At 39.0% G+C, this 26,892-nt stretch overlaps 1 protein-coding gene across 2 annotated transcripts in view; it reads left to right on the top strand.

Annotated features, from left to right (window-relative positions):
• Positions 1-26,892, top strand: part of ANGPT1 (angiopoietin 1) — a 260,199-nt gene that overhangs the window by 143,346 nt on the left and 89,961 nt on the right. For both annotated transcript variants that reach the window (XM_033126833.1, XM_033126832.1), the window contains exons 2-3: positions 3,742-3,897; positions 23,915-24,036. In XM_033126833.1, the coding sequence (XP_032982724.1) occupies positions 3,742-3,897; positions 23,915-24,036 (278 nt within the window). The remainder of the gene's footprint in view (positions 1-3,741; positions 3,898-23,914; positions 24,037-26,892) is intronic.

Raw genomic sequence — 26,892 nt, 5'->3', positions numbered from 1 at the left:
TAGTGTAGGTTGGAGACCTATTTTATTTCTACAGCAAGGTCAGCAGAATTGGGAGGCTCTTTGTGATGAATGCCGGCATAAAGCAGCTATTTTGCTTTGCTGGTGTTAACTTTCACAGTTAAAAAAGCCCAGTAGTACAGGATGGATGAATGGATGGATGGATGGATGGATGGATGGATGGGTAGATGATAGATGATAGATAGATAGATAGATAGATACATAGATAGATACATAGATAGATACATAGATAGATACATAGATAGAATCACAAAGCAGCTGAACTTTGTTGTTATCACCCTATGCAGAAGTGTCTTCCTCTGTGGAGACTGAGGCACATGATTATTATTACACCCAGAGCAAGTCAAGCGCTGGGAACTGACTTCTATTAACACACTGCATAAGAAATTGAGGTATAAAGATCAAACGGATTGTATCAGAGCTCACTGATTAGTGAATTCTTTCTTGGGATAGAAATTTACATAGGAAATAAAGTTGTTATTTGAAATTTTTTGGTAAGCAGGGAATCTGACATAGCAGAATAAATTTGATGGCCTAAATTACTGGTACTGAAGGAAATTGTCATTTTGTGAACAACATAAGAAGCTTGCACCAGAGTGTAAAGTAAATCGTTAAAGCATCACTTTCTTTATTGAGAAAGTCTTGCTATGATATGTACATGTATATGCATATGTATATATATGCATACGTATATGCATATGTATATATGTATATGTATATGCATATGTGTATGCATATGTATATGTAGATATGTTGTATAAGTTCACTAAACAGTGTGCTTAGCAACACTAGTTTGTATTCTGTTATTTATCTCATGGCAGACTGTTCACAAACATTTCTCATATAGGCAGTTACTCTATGGACCGCACCTTGAGAAGCACTGGTCTTTGCCTAAATCAGAATTCCAGTAAGAGGCTTTTGAAAATATATATAGTTTCCTAGTGAGACACCCTTGAAAATTCTGATTCAGGGTTCTCATATGTTGCACCTCCATCTGCATTTTTTAAATGTTCCCTATGTAGTTTTTTAATGAACATACAATGTTTAGGAGCTACATAATGAAATGCATAAAGTAATTAAGCAGTGTAAGCTGAGTAGGTTAGAGGTTGTTAAGAACATGGGTTGGCATTGCAGTTTAAGTTCTTTTGTTTCTTCTTGAGCAAGTTGTGAATTTTTCAAGCTTCAGTAGTCTTACTATAAAGCAGCTATAAGACATACCACATAAAATTGTGAGGTTTAAGTGCCATTATATATATATATATATATATATATATATACACTTAACTCAGTACCTGCCACATGGTAGACAATTGACAGATGTCAGCTATAAATGACAGTTATCATCTCCATGATGGAGACTTACCTGCCATTTTTGAGAATATGCCCATTCATACACAGCCCCTAATTCCCTGGACAAGCAAAACAGACATACTGCTAATGTTTGCCTCTGAGGGTTTCCTTGCTCAACCTCCATCAAAAGTATCAGTCAAGACTCTTTTGGTTGTGTTAGAAACCTAAATCAATATGATTGAAGAATAAAACCAGCAAGCTGTTCTAGGGGAGATTATCAGATCACACACTTTACAACTGAATGCCCAAAGTTGGATCTGGCCAAAAACATGACTGGATCATGATGCTCTAAAGATATCCTTCTATTTATATCACTTGTCTGTCTATCTGTCTATCTATCTATCTGTCTATCTATATCATCTATCTATCTATAATCTATCTATCTTTATGAGTTGGCCTCACTCTTGGGCTGGCTCTGGTATTGTGGTGCAGTGTCAGGCATATATGCTACCAGCCTACGAACCACAGAAAATGAAGTTCTTTTGTGAAATAGTTCGACAAAATCCAGAACTGAGACTGAGGGGCCTTGCTTACAATATCTTTCTCTTCTTGAACTATTCGCTCTCTCTAAGTAAGAGCAGAACATCCTGGTTTTCAGGCTCAAACATGTACCCTCTTCTGAGTCTAGGGTCAGACAACTTCACTGGAACCATTTGTACTTGAAGGGGAAAAGATAATCTCCCCAAAGAAAGTTAAGGGATGTTATTAGGAAAATGGGAGGACATACGATGCAGAATCCAAAATAACGGGTGTTTGATGCTCTGACCCACCCCCCTTTACCCTTCCGTTGTTTAAATGTGTTCGTTAAATAAATAAATAAATAAATAAATAAATAAATAAATAAATAAAGCCAACATTTGGTTTGGAGACCTTACATTTTAAGATAATTTCCAGATTTTTATTCTCATCTACTTTGTATTAGTTTTATAACAAATTTTTATAGGTTGAACTATTTCCCCTACTTCTAATTTGGGAATAAAGGATGAAGAAGAGTTACCTTATAGTGACCAACAACAAAGTCAGAATTTATTAGTAACAGTATGAGTTTGGTTCATTTTCTTTAGCTTGGGCCAGATTCATGTTTGATATATAGAAATAAGCAAGAAATGGCGTTAGAAGATCAACTGCCAAAATTTCACCAAGGGGAATTTCATTTTAGACTATATTTGTTACAGGACAATAATGTTACTATGGATTATAAAATAATGGGTGTATTATGGTTCACTAAAATAGTAGGAATCACATAGCTGTTAATGATTTGAAACTCAGCTTGTGAAGCACGACTTGGCAGAGCTATCAAGTGGTTAAGAGGGTTGGTATGAAAGTTAAGGACTTCAACACTCAAATCCAAGTCTGGCTGTTTCTGTGGTGTGTGGCCTTGGACCTGACTTCTCTGGGATGCAGTTTCCCCATATGTGTAATTGGATAAGAAAATGTAGTCACCATGCAGTAGTGGGGGAAGATTCAGGCACTGACGGAAGTGTAGGCTTCTCCGGCATTTTCCAGGCAGTGCATGAGCTTGGCTTTATTTTTGCAGATGCCTAACACACTCCCTCAGAGTAAGTCACTTAGTAATTCTTCTTGGCCCCTGTGGCATACCATTTATTTTATAACCATAGTATTCTCTAAGATGGCACTTTAAATAAGACTAAATGCTACCCAAGGCAAGAAGGGCAAATGCCGCTTTATGGGCAATTCTTTCAGTGTCGTTTTTTAAGTGTACGAAAGAGCAATGAGAACAGTTTTAGCTCTGCAGCTCTTTTCCTATAATATACTTTAATATTCCCTTAAAAGCCTGTGTTTTAGGCATCTTCCCTCCCCTCCTGACTCCTAACTCAGCATGGTCTTTAGTTTTCATTATAGAAATGGAAGCAGGAGGCTGAATTTTTCTGAGATGAGTGGTTGCTATGGTGTAATGGAAAGACCGGAGAATCGAGATTTAGATTTAAATTATCACACTTACTCTGCTGCGTTCTTGTTGGGTGACCTTGGGCTCATCATTGACCTTCCCTGATTCTGTTTCCTCAGCTATAAAATAAAAAGAACAGTGAGGCCATCTCTGCCTGACTCACACATCTTTGCCGTGAGGATTAAATGAGATGAGGTCAAAAGCAAGAAGGCACTATCCAAGTACAAACTTTCATGATGACTGTGATGAGTGCATACATGTATCAGTGTATTAGCAGTTTGTTAGCAACTGGATTCCTGTGTGCTCAGCGCCCATTTTCCTAAGTCCCGAGAGGCAGAGAGGATCCCTGCCAGATGGCTGATTGGCCAGCTGGGTCTCGTTTTGTCATTGTAAATATGTATTACATGCTCCAACTGAGAGGCTTTGCTTATAATGTAGTATGCTTTGTCCTTTATCTCTTGCAGATTGAGAATTACATTGTGGAAAATATGAAGTCGGAGATGGCCCAGATACAGCAGAATGCAGTTCAGAACCACACGGCCACCATGCTCGAGATAGGAACCAGCCTCCTCTCTCAGACCGCAGAGCAGACCAGAAAGCTGACAGATGTGGAGACTCAGGTAGGCCCCCAGGCCAGAGTCGAGAAATTCTTAACTGGGGACATTTTCGTATTTTTCCTTCGGCTTATTCCATAAACACAGAGTTTTACTGTGTTTATTAAACACAGAGCATATTTCAGCACTGGGATTGAGGAAATATATACATTTCTGTTTATTGGTAATAACAACGACTACCTGACCTGCTGTGCATAGTTTGTTTTTTTTTGTTAGTTTTTGTTTTTTGTTTTTTAATTAAATGAGGGTTGGTATATTTAGCTTTGTATGTGTTTGTAAAAACAGGACTGGCAAAAGACTTAATCACTGTTTCAATTTAAATAAACACTGCAGCTACCAACTATGATATGAAGTGTGTCAAACAAAATAACCATTTGGGCCAATTTGGTGCCTTTGATGTACATTTTTGACCTGTCCTGTTTTGTTTCTGGTAGTATACTTTAGCCATAATGGCACCTGCAGAGGTTTTGTACATTCAGTGGATAGGAAGGGAAACCCCAAAGGAACTAATCAGGAATGCATAGTTTCTTGTTCCCATGATTTTATAATGAGGAGTCAATTAATACTCTTTCTGCATACACACACGTGCATATATGTATGTATATATATATGTATATGTGTGTGTATATATATGTATATGTATATATATATGTGTATATATATATATATATATATATATATCCCTACGGACAATATTTATGTACAATCATATTTATATACAAATCAGCAAAATGCCCTTTAGTTATCGCTGTCACAAACCTACTATCACTGTTTAGTGAAAATATCATTTTCAATGACTAGAAGATGATCTCTTAGTATGCTTTGAACTATGAGAATAATTATTTCAGTTACCATTCTGGTCTGTGGAATCAGGTGGTTTGTGGAATCAAAGCTGCAATAATACTATCAAAAGATAAACTGAGGCACATTAAAATTTTCAAGAGTTCATTTGCGTAAATATCAGTTAGAATCAGGCAGTGCCTAACTGAAAATGGTTTGAACTCTACTGCAGGAGATAAGGGAAAGGATTTAATAGAAAAGATGCAAGAAGAAAGCAAAGCAATTATTTGATTGGCTATAGCTTAAACGTTTGCCTTATTTGAGAAAGCCTTGTTGGCTGCTTATGATTGGTTTTCCTTAAGTTTCATTTTCTTGGATTTAAGTACGTTAGCTCTGGCTTAGGTTTTGGTTTCCTTACATAGGCTACCAAGGTATTAGAGCCATCTCAGTCTAATGGCTTTCTCTAAAATATAAATTTTAAAACAAGATGCACCTTTATTTCTATTTTATTTCATTTGTATTAATTCCATTACAGATCATGTTGATATTTAAAGAGAAATAACAATAATAGTTTATGTGGATAGAGCATTTTATGTTACACAAACCACTTTCTCATGTATAAATGATTTTTAGGAAAACTGTTTAGAGTCGCAGGAGGTCAGAAAGTTTGAGCGATTATCTCACATTGATATAGCTAGTGAATCAAATCTGGGGCTCAAATTGAGGCATACTCATTTCTTTTCCTTTCTGTCCCTTTTGATTAGTAATACTAATAATTAACTAATTGAATGAGAATGTAAATGTGGATTACATTGGAGCAATGCATCACATAGGCTTTGGAAAATATTTTTTGATATTTTGATGATAGTGCACTGTCATCAGATAACCATGGAGGATGGGGAAGGGAAACTACATATTATAACTAAAATTACGAGGCTTTCCGTGATCATTTATCATCACAGTAAGCAAGCTTGGTGATCTATGAACATTGGCTTCTTGTGGTATAAATATTGTGAGTGTATTTTCTCTAATTTTTTTAGCACAGAATGCTCACTGTCTCCCACAAAGAATTCTACATATTAAAAAACTGAAATACACAATTACTATTACCCTACTTAATAGAACATTTGAAATTTTTATGCATTTCTGTTATAGTAAGTTTAATGACATACATGGCTGAGTTCTGTTTTTATATTTTCATCCCAGAAAACTTCCTGAGTTGCTTTTGTTCTCTTTCCACCCAGGAGTTGGAGTTGTGGGGGGGAAGGGGGGAATTCCCATTGTCAGCATAATAACCACTCTTAAGATACATCCTGTGTCAGATTTTAAGAGATAACTTGTTCACATCCTTAAGGCTAAGACATAAGTACTTTGTGGAAAATTGTACAGAAAATTCACAGGAAAAACACCTATTCCCTATATGGAGCAGCTAAAACTAAGTCATCAGTAAAGGCCAATGAAAGTTTAGTAGTTGCACCAACAAGAATTTTAAGATAGCTAGAACCTCAAAAACATCTCAAAAATCACAAATCCATCAGAACTTGCAAGGAGAGAAAGGCTTCAAACTTTTTTCATGTGAATGTATCCCCCTGTGGTGCTAACTTGAACCTTTGCAACAGGACATGTTCTTCTTCGGCCTAATTATTCACATACTCTCAAGTCCTGATGCAGGCCAAGTATACAAAACAAATCCTGAATTATTCCTTAATCTCACAATTATTTTATAATAAGCATTTATAAACCAGTCAGTCTGTTCGTGCTATCCAAGTGTGCTCCCATATTTTTGCTCCCATATTCATCTTACTTTGTTTCACGCTTGGTAAGCGCTTTTTTTTCTAAACTGACTTCAGGTCCTCGGTTATTTTAGGATCTAATGTCAATGGTTTTGCAATATATTTGAGTGCCTTAGCTTTCACGTGATTTTATTATAAAGACAAGTAACTTATTGTTTTCCAGTCCTCTGCTGATCTTCTAGGCTCGAACTTGACAAAAGTTGTTAGAGCCATGGCTCTACAGCAATGCCATTTAAAAATACTTGAGTGCTCAATAAGCATCATGATCAGAATAGAGACAGATAATGAGCACATTTAAATAACCCTACCGGCCATGGTGTTGAGAAGCAGAAACCAACACCATGCTTGATTGTAGTGCAGGGGATCCTGCCGACTTCACCATGTGTCATGCAGGGTGTCAGGCGGGGTCTCTGGTCCCGCTCCCCACATAAGAACGCAGGACACGGCGAGGCCAAAAAGGAACACCCACGGAGCCATAGGTAGGGGAGTCACACCACTATATTCTCGCTGGCGGCTGGGTTGGAGACACAGGAAACAGGAGCAACACGATCCGCAACCCTCACTGCTCCACTTGCAGACTCAGCCACCATCTTCTTGCTAGCCCCCCCCCCCCCTTTTTCTGCTAGCCTAGCCACAGCAGTTATATTAGTGGCCAATGGCTCACTGGTTACAGCTGACGGCCAACTAGCCACAACTGACGGCCATTTGATCACAGTCGATGGCCATTTACTACCTGAGCCAGCACCTTTCTATGTGAGGCCGAGAGCCTGGAAACTGCTTTTTGGGGCTCTGTCCCCACATTGATTCTTCCTCCTTAGTCTAGCTTACAGTGTGTTTCTCACTCTTTTATCAGTTAGTACCGATACCTCCTTGCCTTCCAGTTCCTCTTTCCAAGTGTGCAATATAAAGGGTTTAGTTTCAAACATGATTCATGTCCCTTCCTGTAGTGAGACTCGATTTCTGACTTTTTCCTCAGGACAGTTGTGATTAGAATCACACTTATAGACAAACTACATTAAAATTCACCTCTAATAATCTGCATTCAGCAGTGTTCTAAGCAATTTTACATATATTAGCTATTGGAGATACATATTTAATTCTATGAGGTGGGTACTATTACCATCTCTTGTTTAAAGACATGGAAACTGTAACCCAGAGAGGTGAAGCAACTTGCCCCAGACGAAAGAACTAGTAAATGTTAGAGCAAAGATGTGAACCCAGGCAGTCTGGCATCAGAGTCTACAAGCTTTAACAGCTCTCTGTCTATGCTGCTGCCTCTCTCTTGTGATTCCTTTCTCCCTCTAAGGTTATGGACACTAAATGGTTTTAAACAGAGAGTAATATGGAAATCAGATAGAGCAACAGTAAAGTGAACCTAACAGTGACAGCTGAATGTTTTCTGCGAATGATGGAAAATGCTGCTGCTGCTGATGGCACCACCAATTATTGCCATTTTACCACGTGACTACACATCGTCTCATGTAATCCCAGGACCCAGTGTTGTCCTTGCTGGTTGTGTAATCATAGGAAAGTTCCTTAGACACTGAACCTGTTTCCTCCAATTTTCAATGATTTGTATGGGAACCATAATGTTAGAAATGGAATTTAATCAAATTTACTAAGACATATTTTGAATACTCCGTGGTGCAAGATGTTTTAATAGGTACTATGTAAAATGCAACAGTAAGCAAAGTAGTTTTTATCCTCATTGAGTTCACTTGTGTTAATGTGGCAAACTTTTCCAAACCATCTGTTTCTTAGCTTTCCATCAAAGTAATTAGCTATGGAGCCTTTCCTTACTGTCATAAAAATGTATCTTTTCAATCTCCTACTGTGGGAAGTATAATTACAATGGCCCCAGATGCTGTGCTCTGAAATCCATCACGGTGTTGAGACAGAGACCACAATTTCCAGTCGCCACTTGCAGCCAGTGATACTTTGTGGCAGCAATAGTCAGGTCTGCCCCTGGAACCTACAGGATTCCACGGACACATGACTTTGGCTAAGGACTCTCCAGCAGCTATACCAAACTTTCTCACAACTGCCCTGAAGGCTAGTATTTCCAGTCAGTCTCCCTTCCTTCCCTCTTTTCTTCACTGTGGTTAGATCTGCCTTGCAGTCAGAAGGCACTCTTAGCCAACTCTGGCTTCCCAGTTTTCCCTCACAGGAATCTCCCCTAATAAGTTTTCTGCATGTTTAATCTATTTTTCTCATTTGCTCTCAGAAGTCACAAACTATCACACCTGTTGTTTGGATTTCAGTCATACAAGTACAAATTTAAGGTAGTTCAGGAACAGTTTAATCAGTGAGCTTGAATCTCTAAGGTGGAAATAGGTTTCAAAGGGTAACTTTCAGAATTGAGCCACTGGATCTCTTTAACTTGATGAGAGAATAGCTGAGTACACATTTAACTTTGGCCTAATTGAAATGGCAGTAAAACAAATTTGCTGATGGATCATCCAAGGAAAATTACCCTGGTAATTAATTTTCTTGCAAGGTGTGGAATAAGTGTTTGATAACCCCATTAAGAGAGGGCTCAGTGAACTATGACCCACAGGTCGAATTCGAACGGCCATCTCTTTTGGTAAATAAAGTTTTATTAAACACAGCTACATTCATTTATTAATATGTTGTGTATGGCTGCTTTCCCAATACAACTGCAGACTTGCGCAGTTGCAACAGATACTGTGGGAACAGAGTCCCAGAGAGTAGCTTCCAGGCTCTTGGCCTCATGTGGAAAGCTGCTGGCTCGGTTATTAGATGGCCATCAGCTGTGGCTGGGTGGCCATCCGCTGTTACCGGTTAGCCATTAGCCACTAATATAACTTCTGTGGCTAGTCTAGGTTGTTGATTGTTGGTTGGTTGGTGGAAAAGCAGTCGGCGGATCGGGGCTGCTGCTTCCTGTGTCTCCAACCCACCACCATCAAGAATATAGTGGTATGACTCCCCTATCCATGGCTCCATTGGTGTTTCTTTTTGGCTTCACCATATCCTCCGTTCTGGTGCGGGGAGCGAGACCAGAGACCCTGCATGACAGAGACCATCTGGCCCTTCAAAACTAAGGTATTTACTATCTGGCCCTTTACAGAAAAGCTTGCCAACCTCTGCAGTAGGATACAGACTCCTAGAGAGCATAGCTTTTGTCTGGTTCTTTCACTGTTCTATTCTTAGGCTTTAGACCTGTACTTGGTACAGAGTAGGCTCTCTATAAATACTTGTTGAATGATTGGGTTAACTAATATTAATCCCTTAATTTCTGTAGATTTTAGCCCAGTGCTGTCAAGCCTAAAGGCAATGTCCCAAAGGCTGTGTGTTGACGATAAACATACTGCTCACAGACAGTCAGTGTAGGACTTTGAACAGAAGCAGTCTACTGCAGAGATGTTCTGACTGACTAAGAACATTGGATGAATGTATTTTCTTTGTACTCTGAGGAGCATGAGAAGAGAAATTTGGCCACTGTCATGCAGGGTGGCATGCAGGGTCTCAGCTCCCGCTCCCCACATAAGAACGCAGGACATGGTGAGGCCAAAAAGGAACACCCACGGAGCCATAGATAGCGAGTCACACCACTTTAGTCTCGCTGGAGGTTGGGTTGGAGACACAGGAAGCAGGAGGCACACTATCTGCAACCTGCCGTCCGCTTCTCTGCCAACCAACCTCATGTGCTAACTGCAATCCGCGCTTGCTAGCTCAGCCACCATCTTCTTGCTAGCCCCCATTTACTGCTAGCGTAGCCACAATAGTTATATTAGTGACCAATGGCTCACTGGTTACAGCTGACGGCCAACTAGCCACAGCTGATGGCCATCCAATCACAGTTGATGGCCATTTTCTGCCTGAGCCAGAAAATGAGTCATTTTCCACGTGAGGCCGAGAGCCGGGAAGCTGCACTTCTGGCTCTGTCCCCACGACATAGCTACCTGAGCCTGTGGAAAATAGCTCAGATTTAGGACACAGATTACCTGGGTTCCATTCTGAATCATCTGTGTTTTAGCTCTGTTGGGCAAGTTTCTTCTACTAAGATTATCTATTAATAATTTTCATATTCAAATTTCCTCAGTTCTACCCAAAATTTTATTTTTCAAGATTTAATAGTCCCTGTATTTTGGAGCAATCATCCTTTTTTTTCCTTGAGATTTTTAAGAAACTGGGTCAATTGTTCTTTACCGTCACATATTCTGAATTTGAGTATCTTTTTACAATATTTTTCAATTTACTCTTCCATCCTTGTGGTTTCTTTCAACTGGAAATTAAATCTTAAGCTCAATTAGATTGAGTTGAACATTGTGGTAGGAGTGCTCTGTAGAATTGCTGGTCACTTGCTGTTACATCTCACCAGCAGGGACAAATGCCAGCTCGCCACACTCTCAGTGATGCTATTTTAACTTGGTTAGAGTGGAACCTCTTCATCTCAGTCACCTACTTTCCCCTTGGACATTAACAAGTAATCTGTAGGGTGATACTTTGTCACATTGCTCATTACTGACCAAATAAATAATTTCATCAACTTTGTACAATGGTGATCTGCTAACTCTCATTCCTTGTACATCTATTAGCCTTTATTCCTCTGTAAAAATTTCTAAGTGCCAAGACATCAGACCTTGTGTTATATTTTTCACTTGAAAGACATAATTAACGTAAAAAGAAACACAAACCGACAAGCAAGGCTAATCTCAAAGTTATAATAATATGGGGTGAAAGAAATTTTCTGTTATGGGAGATTTTCCTTCTAAGGGAGATCAGAGGTACTTTTAAAAGTATTAGTGGTAAGCTGGCTGAAATTCTCTAGTTCGCTTTCTCTGAGAAACTAGAAATTTTAATTTTTTAAATTTTAATTTATTTTTTAAAGAAAGAACTCAAATTTGATAGTTCATAAATCCTCAGTTTCAAGTCTTATGTCTTCCTTACTCTGTGGTATATTCTGGAAAATTTAAGCTTTGAAATTGTTTTTGGGGGGGCTTGTTTCACATACTCTTCACTGTCTCTTTCTTTCCTTCTTTCCTTCTTCTTTACTTTTCTTTTTTTTCTCTTCTTTCTTGTGGAGATGTCCTTTTGGAATGTGTTTCTGCTAAAGAAGGAAATGTCTTTTGTCATTTTAATGGAACACTTAGATTATTGCTAAGCAGCAAGTTCCATAGACACATGGCAAGAGAGTGGTCAATTTATCACAGTTTCCTGTACAATTCTCTCAGTCTCCTGCTTTTGAACTTCAAGACCATTTTAATACAGCAGTAGAGAGAGTTGAAATAAAGCAGTTATTGGGTCAAAGTGGTGGGGAAAGAAGAGAAGGGATTGGCATTTGTGCTCAAAATTGGCCTGAGATGAACCCACACTTAGCCTGGACTTCTGAGATTCATCGCGCCTTCTTCTCTCACATTCAGATGCTGCTTTTGATTTAGGCTGTTATCATGGCAGTCCAGCTTGATATTCATGTAGCCCATTACCCTCTCTCTGACCATTACCCAACTTGAAAAACAGCTCACAGTTCATGGTCTGTTATGTCATCCAACAAATAGCTCAGAGTGTCCCAGTGTGTCAGGCCCCCCGCTGGGCTCTGGAGGTTTGGGGTGCTCCAGACAGACTACTCCTGCTGGCCTCCACATGGGGCAGAAAGACACCAAATGAGGGAACTGACAGGATGATTGCCAACAGCGATCATCCCATAAAGAAAACAAAACAGGGTGACCTGATGGAGGATCATGGGGAAGTTTCTTTCCAGAGAGTGGCCAGGAATGGCTTCTGTGAGCAAGACTTGAATGGATGAGAAGAAAGCAGCCATGGATCTGGGAAAGGGGAGGCATTCCAGGCAGGGAAAACTACGAGTACAGAAACGCTGAGATGGAAATTACTTTGGCATTTGAGGTGGCAGAGAGAAAGCCTATGTTTGGACCATAATGAACAAGGGAGAGAGTGGCAGGAAGTGAGATTGGAGAAGTAAGCAGGGTCCTGGTCATATACAACATTGTAGGCCAGGCAAAGAACTTTGGAATTTATCCTAATTTTAAAGGGAAGCCACTGGCAGATTTAACATAGGAGATGGAATGACCTGATTTATATTTTTACAAAGAACACTCTGCTTGCTATGTAGCAAATAAACTAGAGGTAAGACAAAGTAGAGAAAAATTAGAAGCAGTGCTAGTCTCCAGACTTAGATATAGGCAGCTTCATTTTTAATTTTGGGTGGTTCCATTCTTTTCTCAGTGTTCTTTCATGTTCTTCTCAGACATGAAAAACAATTTCTGTCCTTTGTAAAATAAAAATAAAAAATTTGTGTTTGAGAAAATTTGGTATCAGAACATATGATCAGAGTGTATGGTGCATAAGAAAATATTCGATTTAATGACATATGATATATTTGATTCACTGAGACATGTACCTTTTGTTTATTCAATAAATACTGAGTGTCTTCTCTGTGCCAAGCACTATTCTAAGTGTCACCAAAAGATACAGGTGTCTCATCCCCCAATAAATTGTCATTCTAATAAACAAAAAAAAACTTTTCTGTACAAAAATATATTTAAAAGTTGAAAGTTGTATTTTGTATGTCCGTAATCTTTACATTCTCTACCATTTATTTCTCTGCACTTCTCCCAACTCTATTTTCAAATCCCAGGTCCTCTTGCTCCTGTTTGTCCTCAAATCAAACAACTCAGAATAGGAAAGCATTTTTAAAAACTCTAAAACACTCCATAAATATAAGTTTTGATACATACTAGTAACTGTTAGACTGGCTTCTGTGACAATTGTATCAATAACTTTTAGCCCTTAAAATTCTTTAACTTCTTTTCAATTACAGTTCACATTCAGTATTATTTTATATTAGTTTCACATCTACTGCATAGTGGTTAGACATTTATATAATTTATACAGTGATCCTCCCGAATAGTCTAGTACCCACCTGGCACTATACATAGTTCTTGCAACATTATTGACTATATTCTCTATGCTGTACTTTCCATCCCTGTGACTATTTTGTAACTACCAATTTGTACCTCTTACTACCATCACCTTTTTCACCCATCTCCCCAACCCTCCTCCCTTCTGGTAACCATCAGCTTGTTCTCTGTGTCTATGAGTCTGCTCCTGTTTTATTTGTTCATTTACTTTGTTCTTTAGATTCCACATATAAGTGAGATCATATGGTATTTGTCTTTCTCAGTCTGACTTATTTCACTTAGCATCATACCCTCCAGGTCCATCCATGTTGTCGCAAATGGTAAGATTTCATTCTTTTTTGGATGACAGAGTGATATTCTATTGTATATATGCACCACATCTTTGTCTAGTCGTCTCCTAAGGGACATGTAGGTTGCTTCTATATCTGGGCTGTTGTAAATAGTGCTGCAATGAACATAGGGATGCATATATATTTTCGAACTAGTGTTTTGGATTTCTTTGGATAAATATCCAGAAGTGGAATCACTGGGTCATAAGGTAGTTCTATTTTTAATTTTTTAAAGTAACCTCCAAACCATTTTCCATAGCGGCTGCACCAATTTGTAATCCCATCAGCAGTGCACGAGGGTTCCCTTTGCTCCACATCACTGTGACCAATTAGTGTTTGTTGATTTATTGATGATGGCCATTCTGACAGGTGTGAAGTAATAGCTCATTGTGGTTTTTAATCTGCATTTCTGTCATGATTAGTGACATTGAGCATCTTTTCTTATGTCTATTGGCCATGTGCATGTCCTCTTTGGAGAAATGTCTATTTAGGTCCTCTGCCCACTTTTTAATTAGATTTTTTGTTGTTGTTGAGATGTATGAGTTCTCTATAAATTTTGGATATTAGCCTCTTATCAGATGTATCATTGAAGAATATCTTCTCCCATTCAATATGCTATCTTTTCATTTTTTTCTTTTTTTTTTTTGTTTCAGGTGCACAAAACAAAGTAATACTTAGACGTTTATCATTTCTATCCCTCACACTGTGTGAACTCCCCTCCCCCCATCCACTATCCCTCTGACATCGCACACAGCCATTACATTTCCACTGTCTCTATTCCTAATGCTGTACTCCACTTCTTGTAAGTATATACATATACATATATACACACATACATATATATATATATATATATAAAATTATAGTTGGCATTCATTATTGTTCAGCTTCAACTTCAGGTGTACAGTGCAGTGATCAGGCATCTACATTATCCCTGACGTTGTCTCCCAAATGGGACAAGTGTCCATCAGATACCCTACAAAAATCTTTACAACATTATTGATTACATTCCCCAAATTAATTAATTTTCAAAACCCTTGGCCATCTTGTGGTTACTGTTTTCTAATCCCCTCACCTTCCCCCTTATCCCCACCCCACCTCCCATCTAGCAACGCTCAGTTTTTCCTCTATGTGACCCTGGAAGGGCAATTTCAGAACAAAGCAAATCACCAAGCACAACAACAACAAAGAAAAAATCAAATACATTCACATGTAAAAACAATCGACAACCCACACTCAACACAGGCAAAGATATCAAAGATATAAAGACAAACAAAACAAAACAAAAAAAAAAGCAGTGCCAGTCTTGGCTTAAGCCCACCAAGTAATCTCCAGGTTGTCCTCTGCTGTACCAAAGAGTCCTCTCTGTATTGTGCAGGCAGAGCCGGTCACCTGGTACCCAGAGTGATGTTGGGACTGCAGATCTAGATGCGTGGGGATGATGGGTCTGGATGGTAGTTTCTACAAAGTCAGTGCAGTTTCTGCCCTTGCCTGCACATATGCACACTGAGAGTAGCACCACCAGTCCTGTGTCCAGTTCTCCTGAGTCTGAGCTGCTGAAAGCCCAGAGCTGCGCCTGCTGCCTACTGCTGATCCCTGGGAGTGCCTCTGCAGTTGTAATTGCCCTGCCCTAGGCAGGCCAGAAAGGGTGGGGGCTGGGGATGGAGGGGTCTTCTCTCTCGCAGCCCAGCCATGTCACACTCTTCCCGCAGGCCAGAAAAGGTGGTGGCTGGGGGTGGAGGAGTCTGTTCTCTCCTAGCCCAGCAAAAATCACACTCTTCCCAGCCTCTTCCCTGGGTCAGAGCTGCCTGCCAGTCTTCCCAGAGCCTGAGCACTACGGTTCCTCTGTAATCTGACACTACTCTTCAGTTCAGGGGCCACTTTCAGTCTCTGGAACTGCAGGGGTAGGATTGGAAGAGGGGGTGGGGTGGAGGGGCCCAGGTATGGAGTTTGTGTCTTTTGTCCGACCTAGGGCCCAACTGGAGGTCTCAACTGAGGTTATTGCCCCAAATGCTGGATATGCTGCACCCTCGGTGGGAGAGATCAGCTGTGGGACACAGGGAAAGAGCCCACCTCCTGGCTTTTGTGTTCTCTGTTCTGTCCTGGGATCCCCTGCGTCTCTGCAGCTGCCGATGCGGGTGCGTTTCCACAGCCGCAGATGCGGGATGCGTCCCCACAGCTGCAGATGTTGGCCGCATCTCCACTCGGCTCCCTTCCCTCTTCCCCTGCTCGCCCAATTTGCCCACCTTCAAGTATTCCTTGCATGAGTCTCTTAGCGTGATGAGCAGGGAGTCCTTTGATGTGTTATAGATGTCCCGTTTGTTATAAGATCCGGAGGAGAACTCAAAAAGTGCACCTGCTGCCGCCATTCCTATGACGTCACTCCTATCTTTTCATTTTTTGTTTTGTTGATGGTTTTCTTTGCTGTGCAAAAATTTTTAGTTTCATGTAGTCCAATTTGTTTAATTTTTCTTTTGTTTCACTTGCCCAAGGAGATAGAACAGAAAAAATATTACTAAGAGCAGTGTCAGGGAGTTTACTGCCTATGTTTTCTTCTAGGAGTTTTATGGTTTTAGGTCTTACATTTATGTTTTTAATCCATTTTGAGTTTATACTGATATGTGGTGTAAGAAGGTGGTCCAGTTTCATTTTTTTTGCATGTATTTGTCCAGTTATCCCAACACCATTGAATGAAGAGACTTTCTTTACCCCACTGTATATTCTTGCTTCCTTTGTCACAGATTAAATACCATATACACGTAGGTTTATTTCTGAGCTCTATATTCTGGTCCATTGATTTATGTGTCTGTTTTTATGCCAGTACCATGCTGTTTCGATTACTATAGCCTCTTTATACTTTGATATAAGCTAGAGTGATGCCTCCAATTTTGTTCTTCTTTCTCAAGATTGCTGTAGCTATTCAGGGTCTTTTGTGGGTCCATATACATTTTAAGATTATTTTTTCTAGTTCTGTGAAAAATACCATTGGTATTTTGATAGAGATTGCATTGAATTTATGCATTGCTTTGGGTAGTATGGACATTTTAATGATGTCAATTCTTCCTATCCATGAGCACAGTATAGGCTTCCATTTATTTGTATCTTCTTCAATTTCTTTCTTCAGTGTCTTACAGTTTTCTGAGTACAGGTCTTTTACCTCCTTGGTTAAATTTATTACTAGGTTTTTTTAATGCAAATTTAAATGGGATAGTTTTCTTAACTTCTCTTTCTGACAGTTCATTATTTATGTATAAAAATGCAACTGCTTTCTGAATATTCATTTTGTATCTCGCTAATTTGCTGAATTCATTTATCACTTTTAATAGTTCATTGGTGGAATCTTTAAGGTTCATTATATATAGTATCATGTCACCTGCAAATAATGATGGTTTTACTTCTCCCTTTCTAATTTGGATGCCTTTTATTTATTTTTCTTGTCTGATACCTGTGGCTAGGACTTCCAATACTATGTTGAATAAAAGTGGTGAATCTGAGCATCCTTTTCTTGTTTCTGATCTTTGAAGAACACTTTTAGTGTTTCCCCATTGAGCATGATATGAGCTGTGGGTTTGTCATATGTGGCCTTTATTATGCTGGAGTATGTTTCCATTATTCCCACTTTGCTGAGAGTTTTTATCATAAATGGATGCTGGATTTTTTTTTTTTAAAGATTTTATTGGGGAAGGGGAACAGGACTTTATTGGGTGAACAGTGTGTACTTCCAGGACTTTTTTTCCAAGTCAAGTTGTCCTTTCAATGTTAGTTGTTGAGGGTTCAGCTTCAAGTTGTTGTCCTTTTGGTCTTAGTTGTGGAGGGCGCAGCTCAGCTCCAGGTCCAGTTGCTGTTGCTAGTTGCAGGGGGCGCAGCCTACCATCCCTTGCGGGAGTCGAACCAGCAACCTTGTGGTGAGAGGAGGCGCTCCAACCAACTGAGCCATCTGGGAGCTCAGAAGCAGCTCAGCTCAAGGTGCCATGTTCAATCTTAGTTGCAGGGGGCGGGGCCCACCATCCCTTGCAGGATTCAAGGAATTGAACTGGCAACCTTGTTGTTGAGAGCCCACTGGCCCATGTGGGAATCGAACCGGCAGCCTTCTGTGTTAGGAGCATGGAGCTCTAACCGCCTGAGCCACTGGGCCGGCCCCAGATGCTGGATTTTTTCAAAAGCTTTTTCTGCATCTATTGATATTATCGTATGATTTTTATCTTTCATTTTGTTTATATGGTATATCACATTGATTGATATGTGGATATTGAACCAGCCTTGCATCCCAGGAATAAAACCCATTTGACCATGGTGTATGATCTTTTTAATGTTTTGCTGAATTTGATTTGTTAATATTTGGTTGAGGATTTTTGCATTTATGTTCATCAGTCTATAATTTTCTTTTTTTAAATGTCTTTGTCTGGTTTTGAAATCAGGGTAATGGTGCCTCGAAAAATGAGCTTGGGAGATTTCCCTCCTCTTGAATTTTTTGAAATAATTTGAGAAGGATAGATGTTAATTCTTCTTTGAATGTTTGGTAAAAATCACCTGTGAAGCTGTCTGGTCCAGGACTTTTGGTTGTTGGGAGTTTTTTAATTATTGATTTGATTTCCTTAGTAGTAATTGGTCAGTTCAGATTTTCTGTTTCTTCTTGATTCAGTTTTAGAAGATTATATGTTTCTAGGAATTTACCCATTTCTTGCAGATTGTCAAATTCATTGACATATAATTGTTCGTAATATTTTCTCATAATTCTTTATATTTCTGTAGTGTCAGTTGTCACTTCTCTTTCATTTCTGATTTTATTTATTTGGGTTCTTTTCTTTTTTTCTTGATAAGTCTGGTTAAAGGTTTATCAATTTTGTTTATCTTTTCAAAGATCCAGCTCTTGGTTTCACTGATCTTTTGTATTGTTTTTTTAGACTCTTTTGTTTATTCCTTTCCGATCTTTATTATTTCCTCCCTTCTACTCATATTGGGGTTTGTTTGCTGTTCTTTCTCTAGTTCCTTTAAGTGGAAGGTTAGATTTTTTTATTTGAGATTTTTTTCTTGCTTCTTGAGGTAGGTCTATTGCTATGAATTTCCCCTCTTAGGACTGCTGTTGTTGGGTCCCATAGATTTTAGGTTGTTAATGTTTTCATTTTCTTTGTCTCAAGGTATCTTTTGATTTATTCTCTGATGTCATTGTTGACCCATTCATTATTAGTAGCATGTTATTTAGCCTCCATGTGTTTGTGTGGTTTTCAGTTTATTTCTTGTAATTGATGTCTAGTTTCATATCACTGTGGCCAGAGAAGATGCTTCATACGATTTCAGTCTTTTTAAGTTTATTGAGATTTGTTTTGTGGCCTAACTTGTGGTCTATCTTGGAAAACGTTCCATGTGCACTTGAAAAGAATGTATATTCCGTGGCTTTGAGGTGAAATGCTTTAAAAATATCAATGAAATCCATCTGGCCTACTGTGTCAGTTAAGGCCACTGTTTCCTTGTTGATTTTCTGTCTGGAAGATCTGAACCCATTGCTGTCAATGGGTTGTTAAAGTACCCTGCTATGATTATATTACTGTTGATCTCTCCCTTTATGTTGGTTAATATTTGTTTTACACATTTAGGTACTCCTATGTTGGGCACATAAAGGTTTACAAGAGTTGTATCCTCTTATTCGATTGATCCTTTTATCATTATGTTGTGTCCCTCTTTGTCTCTTATTATAGCCTGTGTTTTAAAGTCTGTTTTGTCTGCTACCCCAGCTTTTTTTGCTGCCCTGACTTTTTTGTTTTTTCATTTCCATTTGCATGAAATAGCTTATTTCATCCTTTTACTTCCAATCTATGTGTGTCTTTTGATCTAATGTGGTTCTCTTGTAGGCAGCATATGTTCAGGTCTTGTTTCCTCATCCATTCAGCTACCCTATGTTTTTGGACTGGAGCATTTAATCCGTTTCATTTACAGTGATTATTGATAGTACATAGTTATTGCCATTTTATTATTCATATTTACGTTCTTTTCTCCCCCCCCCCCCTTCTTCTTCTTATTAAAGAAGAAGTATTACAATCTCTTATAATACTAGTTTGGTGGAGATGAAGTCTTTTAGCTTTTTCTTGTCTGGGAAGCAATTTATCCCTCCTTTAATTTTAAATGATAGCTTTGCTGGGCAAAGTGATTGGGGTTGTAGGTCCTTGATTTTCATCACTTTGAATATTTCCTGCCAATCCCTTCTGGCCTGCAAGTTTCTGTTGAGAAATCAGCTGACAATCTTATGGGAGGCCCCTTATAAGTAACTAGTTGCCTTTCTCATGATGCTTTTAGCATCCTCTCTTTGTCTTTAACTTTTGCCGTTTTAATTATAGCATGTCTTTATGTGGGCCTCTATGGGTTCATCTTGTTTGGGACTCGCTGTGCTTTCTGTGCTTGTCTATTTCCTTTGTCGAGTTAGGAAAGTTTTCAGTCATTATTTCTCAAATAGGTTTTTAATTCTTTCCTTTCTCTCTTCTCCTTTGGGTATCCCTATGATGTGAATGTTGTTACGCTTGATGTTGTCTCAGAGATCTCTTAAACTATCTTTAATTTTTTTAAATTCTGTTTTTTCTTTTTGCTGTTCCAATTGAATGTTTCTGCTACCTTGTCTTCCAAATCACTGATCAGTTCTCTGATTCATACAGGCTGCCAGTGATTCCTTCTAGTGCATTTTTCATTTTGGTTGCTATATTCTTCACTTCTGACTTGTGTGTGTGTGTGTGTGTGGTTTCTATGTACTTTTGTTTTTCTTTTTTCTTTTTTTTTTTTTGCTTACTATGTCTTTGTTGAAGTTCTCAATAAGTTCCTTGAGCATCCTTATAATAATTGTTTTGAACTCTGTATCTGGTAGGTGGCTTGTCCTCATTTTCTTTAGTTCTTTTTCTGGAGTCTTCTCCTATTCTTTTTTTGGGACATATTTCTTTGTTTCCTCATCTTGGCTGCCTCTCTGTGTTTATTTCTATGTATTAGGTAGGTGTGCTATGTCTTCCAGGCTTGACCAGGTGGCTTTATATACTAAGTGCCTTGTGGGTCCTGGTAGCACAGATTTCCTGGTCACCTGCGCCAGGTACACCAGGAGTGTCCTTTGTATTGGTTGCGTGTGCACTTCTGTTATAGTTGAGCCTTTATTACTATTGGTACATCTATGGGTGGGATTGACCCTCAGGTTGACTGGCTGTGGGGTTTGGCCATGTCCACAGCTTATGAGCTGCTGGGGGGAGGGGAACTTGCTCCATGGAGCAGGATTCACCATAGCAGGTCTTTTGCTTGCTATGATAAACCCTTTGGGTATGCCACTCGTGGGGCTAATTGAGTAGTATTTTGCCACTTTTTCTGAAGCAAACCTCCAAGTATGTTGGTTTGGGGGCCTCTTGAGAGGGGATCTGGTGCAGGCCTAGGTCAGACACTGCTTGTGAAGTTGGCTGGGGACTACCTGGTAGGAGCTACAAAGCAATCCATGGTTGGTCTCTGCCTGTGCTGAACCTGGAGACGTGGGAAAGGCCATCCAAGGTGGCTGTCATCAGTACTATGCCTGGGTTAGCTCTTCAAAAAGCCTAGGGCACCCTGAGTCCGGTTGCCACCTGCCACCTCTGGTAAGGCTCAGTCACTGATGGAGCTTCATGCGGTATGTGAGTTGGGTGAGGAAGGGTCTCAGGAAGTCCCCAGAGTGGTGTTCACCACTTGTTAAAGTAGATTCTGGTTTGGTGCCAGTGCTGAGCCTGGAGCTACTCAGCTAAAGTCTCTGAGCACACTGAGGCCAGCTGTTGCCTACTTGGGGCCCATGGATCCTTGAGAGTTGTCCAAGAAAGAGGGCAATGTGGGAGGGGCTGTCTGCTGGCCATGAAATTACCTGGCATTGCACGAGTTGGGTGGAGTCACCAGGGTCTAGCAAGCGGTATGCACTGGCCCAAAGTAGGTTCAAATTTAGCAGGGGTAGGGGATGGGGGAGGGTCTCAACACAGGAAATATGGTACCTGCCTTGAAGCTGCATGGGAAAAGGATTCTACACAGGGAAAATGACAATTGTCCCTTTTATCCTTATCCTTAAGCCAAATGATTCAGTCTCTCCCTGTATGTCTCTGATGCCTGAGTCACCATCCCTCTGCCAGCGCTCAGAATGAGTGCATGTGAGTGAGTAAGTGACTCTTTGCACAGGCCCTTTAAGAGGATGTCTGGGTTTCCCTGCAGCCTTCTGTCTCACTCAGAATCCCCAACGTTTTTCACAGCCAGATGTTGTGGGGAGTCCTCTTCCCAGCACCAGTGCTTTTGGCTGGGGAACCTGGTGTGAGGCTGGGGTCCCTCGCTCATCCGGGGTGGGGAGACCTCCATGGCCAAGATGTCCCTCCCAATTCTCTACCATCACATGCAGGTGTGGGGCCAGCCTCTCCCACATCTTCACCCCTTTGTTGAGAAGAAGCAAGTCTCAACATTGCTTCTTCTTTATATCCTTAGTATAAAACTTCTGATCAGCTAGACTTCTGATGGTTCTCCAGGTTGATTGTTTTATAATTTAGTTGTAATTTTAATGTGGTCACAAGAGGAAGCAAGCACAGTGTTTATCTACTCTGCCATCTTGGATACCGTCTTACATTTTTTTTAAACACAAATGCTCCATCTCACTATTTTCCACCCACCTAACCTCCATCCCCCACCCCCACCCCCAGCAGGGCTGGGACTATGGTGAAGGGAGTGAGATAAAGTCATGGAAAACTGCATTACACATGTGCAGGAGCAGATCCTGAATTTATTTTAAAATGATATTGTGTTCAACATGTATTTTTTGCTTTAATTTTGATCTTTCAAATGTGTTAAAATATTATTTATCTTGACTACTGAGTATTTTTGGCAGCTCCTTAAATCTTGCGATTGAGGCAATCTCCTCTTTCATCACCTTAGTCCCTTGTCTCCTTCCCCCACAACTTTCTATAGCCCAAGCCCAGCCCTGGCCATGTCAGTATATATGTGAAAAGGTTTTCTATGTGTGTATGATATAGGTTTAGACCTGCTATAGAAAAGGAGGAAAGCTCCCATGGTGTCATTTTTAGAGGAAGACCCTTTAGATTGATATTGACCCTCCAGAAGTTTCATCAGGTCCCTTTTAATAAGTACTAACAATGACATGATAGTTTATAAAAGTTTTCAAATGACATGGGGAGATTTTAAAACTAATTATACCTCTCCCTTGCCCTTTTTACCTCCCTTAAGGAAGAAGGGGGTCAGGCAAAGGACAGAGACAGGGAGGGAGAAGGACACTGCCACAGTTTGAAGGCATCTTCTAGGACTGGAGTATGTGATGTTTGCTCAGAGGATGAGTGTGTTTGGGTTTACAGCTCACATACTCATGTTATATTAAAGCTTAACTAGCAACATGAGTCTTCAATGATTCAAGATGAGTGGAACATTTACAGTTTCTAGAGGACCTAGTGTAGTGCAATTGAAAGGACAACTACAATTTATCTTCATTGCGATATAGACTCCTGGTCACTTCATTTCAGATTAAGACCCAGGATAGGGTAGGTTGACTCTCTCTCTTCTTAGTTTTCTGTATAGAGCAATAGAATTAGAGTCCCACTATCTGGGTTTGAAACACAGTTCTTCCCTTGTTTCCTGTGTCAATTTTAGCCACTTGCTGAACCTGTTTCCTCATTTGTAAATTGATGATAATAATTCCTCCCTCAACAGTTGCCCATGTGTATGTAATGATACGACATTTGGAAGAGTTGACATGACCCATCAGTATAGGTGTTCAATAAATGTGTGCTCATGAATCTGCCTAAACTAAGTCAAAAGTTGTTTGCACATTTCTAATTGGTTTATGTAAGGTGATAGACCAAGACAGGCATATTTTACATACCTATTAGTTATTCTTAATTATACACAATATCTAAGACCGTGTATTAATACTCATTTTGTATTTGTAAATATTGGTGATAATATCTATAAAGCAACTAGCATGGGGAAATAGCCTAGGGATACAGGACACAAAAATATAAATATGAAAAATGGATTTAACAACTCAATTTTCTCATTCAGCTGAAACCTCAATCTCAAACATAATTTTAAGAAACATGTAAAGCATTAATTAGTAGAATGTAGACCATTTAATTAAATATTCTGGAAGAAATACTAATTTAAAAGAAAATACAGCTCAATAAAAACCCCAAAATAGTTGTTTTTATTCTTTCTGATGGAAGTTTGAAATGTTTGTACCCTTTATCTTCAGGTGCTAAATCAAACATCTCGACTTGAAATACAACTGCTGGAGAATTCATTATCAACATACAAGCTAGAGAAGCAACTTGATCAGCAGACAAATGAAATCGTAAAGATTCGTGAGAAAAATAGGTGAGTATTGTTGTATTCCAAAAATATTTACACATGACTTATTTATATCCTTCACCTCTTTGCCAACTCTTTAAAAAAAAAAAGATTGAAGTGGTTTGCAAAAGTAAATAAATAAATAAATAGAAATATAAGAAATATAGAGCTAAATAATTTTGAATATACAGACAAAGGAGAGCTTAAGGTGAACGTAGCAAGTATGTGAACAATAGGATTAATACTGTTTACACTCTTGAAATATTTTCTTTTCATAATTTTGAACACTAATTTATCTAATGTTCAGTTGTTCAAAACCCACCATATCCACAAAATTAATTGATTCTATGACTAAATTCAGTGACACAAAACATTGACAGTTTGCAGCAGAATCAGAATCTATAGTGATAGAGAAAAGAATGGAGCCTTTGAAACTCTAATTTCAATTATCACTCCGCCTGTTCCTAAGCTTGTACAGAGCTACGGGATTGTTGAATTTTAGATCTTGCTCTAGAAAGAGGCAAAATGTATTTTGCTTCCAGAAAGTTATTTACCTGTAAAGTTGATTCAATAGTTTGTTTGTGTGTGCCCCCCGCCCCCATTTAAAGCCATTTCCCTTGGACCTAATACCTGGCTAGCTTTCAGGTGTGTTTTTATAAACTATGAATCATCTCAGGTAAGTGAAATGGATCTTAGACATCTTGAGAGCTGGAATGAAACATAGATTATATGATTTTGAAGTCATTGGCATTCAGGATGGACAATTCAATCAAAGCACTGACCTCTGTAGGAAAGTATATTGTATATTTAACTGCATTTCTTCTGGATATTTGGATGACGTGAAGACATTTCAGTTTGTGTGCATTATATTGAGTTAAAGACCATTGTCTTGCTAGAAACTAGTTATAAGCCATTGTGTTGATGGAGCTAGAGTTTGCACCATATTCCAAACCAGGAAAGTACCTAAGAGGCCTTCTAGTTTTCTTACTTTACAGATGAAGGAATACACTGATTGGAAGTGAGTGATCTGTCCAAGGTCACACAGTTTACTAATGGCACAACTAGGAATATAATTCAGGTTTCTTTGTTCCTAGTCCTGCTCTTTCCACTGTAGTACGTGGTCTCTGGATGCTATCTGCAACCTAGGAGGATTTCCCAACTTCATGCTAAAAGTAGACCTTAATGACAACAATTATAATTAACTTTTCCATGAAGAAGATAAACTTGGCTGTTGGTTTAGAGTCTGAAAGGGGTCACTCATGCTCTATGACTTGTTTTATATTTATTTATCTTAGTACTGTGTCATGGGGTAAACTATAACTATAAATAAACTTGACAGGACTTGACCCTGAACTGGTTACATGATGGAATGTTCTGGAATTGAAAATCCTGTTGGAAAGTGCCATTTATCCTATTGCAGCTTCACAGTAACAGATACATACACATAAAGGTATATTTTACTTCGACTATCCCTTGATTTAGGATCCCACCATGCTTTAACTTTATCACTAAAAATTGAACCCTACTTATAGTGATATTTTTCAAGATGCTATTGTGAAAGATTTGTCTAGGAATGAATAAAACAATGACAATTTTACCATTTTTAAGGCTGTTTTTATAATTATATAAGTAACACATTTATTGTAGAAAAAAGAGAAAGTACACAAAACAAAATTAAAAACCACAATCTCGTCACATTGCGAGGGCTGCCTATGTTGCTATGTGTTATATATAAATATAGTTTTCACAAAAAATTGTGTCATGATATACACACTGTTTTACAGCCTGCTTTCTTGGGATATAGAAATCTTTTCTAATCAATAAATAGTCCTCTAATATCATTCTTGATAACTGCATGGTATTTCATTTTATAGATGTTACCTAAGGTGGTTTTAATTCATCTCTCACTAAGTATGTTACTACATATGATTTATCTTTTAAAAAATTGTCAGCATGAATTTACATTCTTCAATTCTTCCCCTCCTGATATCTGTATTGTCTCTTGGTCTACATCTAACGCGTTAGCTGTCAGGATGCCATAAAAATACTGGGAGGCCTGAACGGCCTCATGCTTAACTACCATAACCAATGCTCTCCTTAAGTGTCATTGTCTTTAGCTTTCTCCATTTCTCTGTGAGTCTGTCTCTCTATCTCTTTCCTTCCCTCCTTCTCATATTCATGCTTTCTTTTGTTTTTTCTCCTTCTCCTTCTCCTCCTCCTCCTCTTTCTTCTTTTTTAAAGAATATATCCCTTTCTTCCCTAATTCTAGATCATTTTGGACCTTTTGTCTTTCCATCGTGATTCTTGATACGGCACCTAATATCATTTCCTGCTATGGAATTCTCACTATGACTGTACATTTTTTAAGGGAAACTGCTTAAAATGTGTTCTCTCTGTTCCATCAGTAAAGCTAAGTCAAGGTTCGAGCTCTCAGAAGAGCTTCATGCAGGTCAGGTAGAAGAGGCTTCTCCATGCATCGCAGCGTCTCAGAGGAATCTGACTCCTGGTCCCAAACACATACATGTGTTCTGCTGATGAGTTTTGCCCTCATTGAATTCTAATTTCTAAGGAAAATTCAGGTTTTCTTAGATATATAAATCCTACCATTTATTGCTAATAATATCTTTTCAGGATTATAACAATTCCATTTTCTAGCAACATAGGTATTTCACAATAAATCCAGAGATTTCTGTTTCAATTTGAAATTCATCTCTGTGCAAGGCTGACAAGAATGTATCTTTTACTCCTACTCTGCACCCCTTTCTTTTTTGACCATTAATTATGCCTTTACTTCACATGTGATTCCTGGGGTTATTTTTCTATCAGTGTGCTGTGTCTCCTGGAATTGCCATAGCTCTGTAGTTATCTGTGTCTCCCTGTTGA

This window comes from Rhinolophus ferrumequinum, chromosome 14 (assembly GCF_004115265.2).
Source record: "Rhinolophus ferrumequinum isolate MPI-CBG mRhiFer1 chromosome 14, mRhiFer1_v1.p, whole genome shotgun sequence".
In the NCBI taxonomy this organism is placed as follows: domain Eukaryota; kingdom Metazoa; phylum Chordata; class Mammalia; order Chiroptera; family Rhinolophidae; genus Rhinolophus; species Rhinolophus ferrumequinum.
This window is presented reverse-complemented; position numbering and strand designations above follow the sequence as displayed.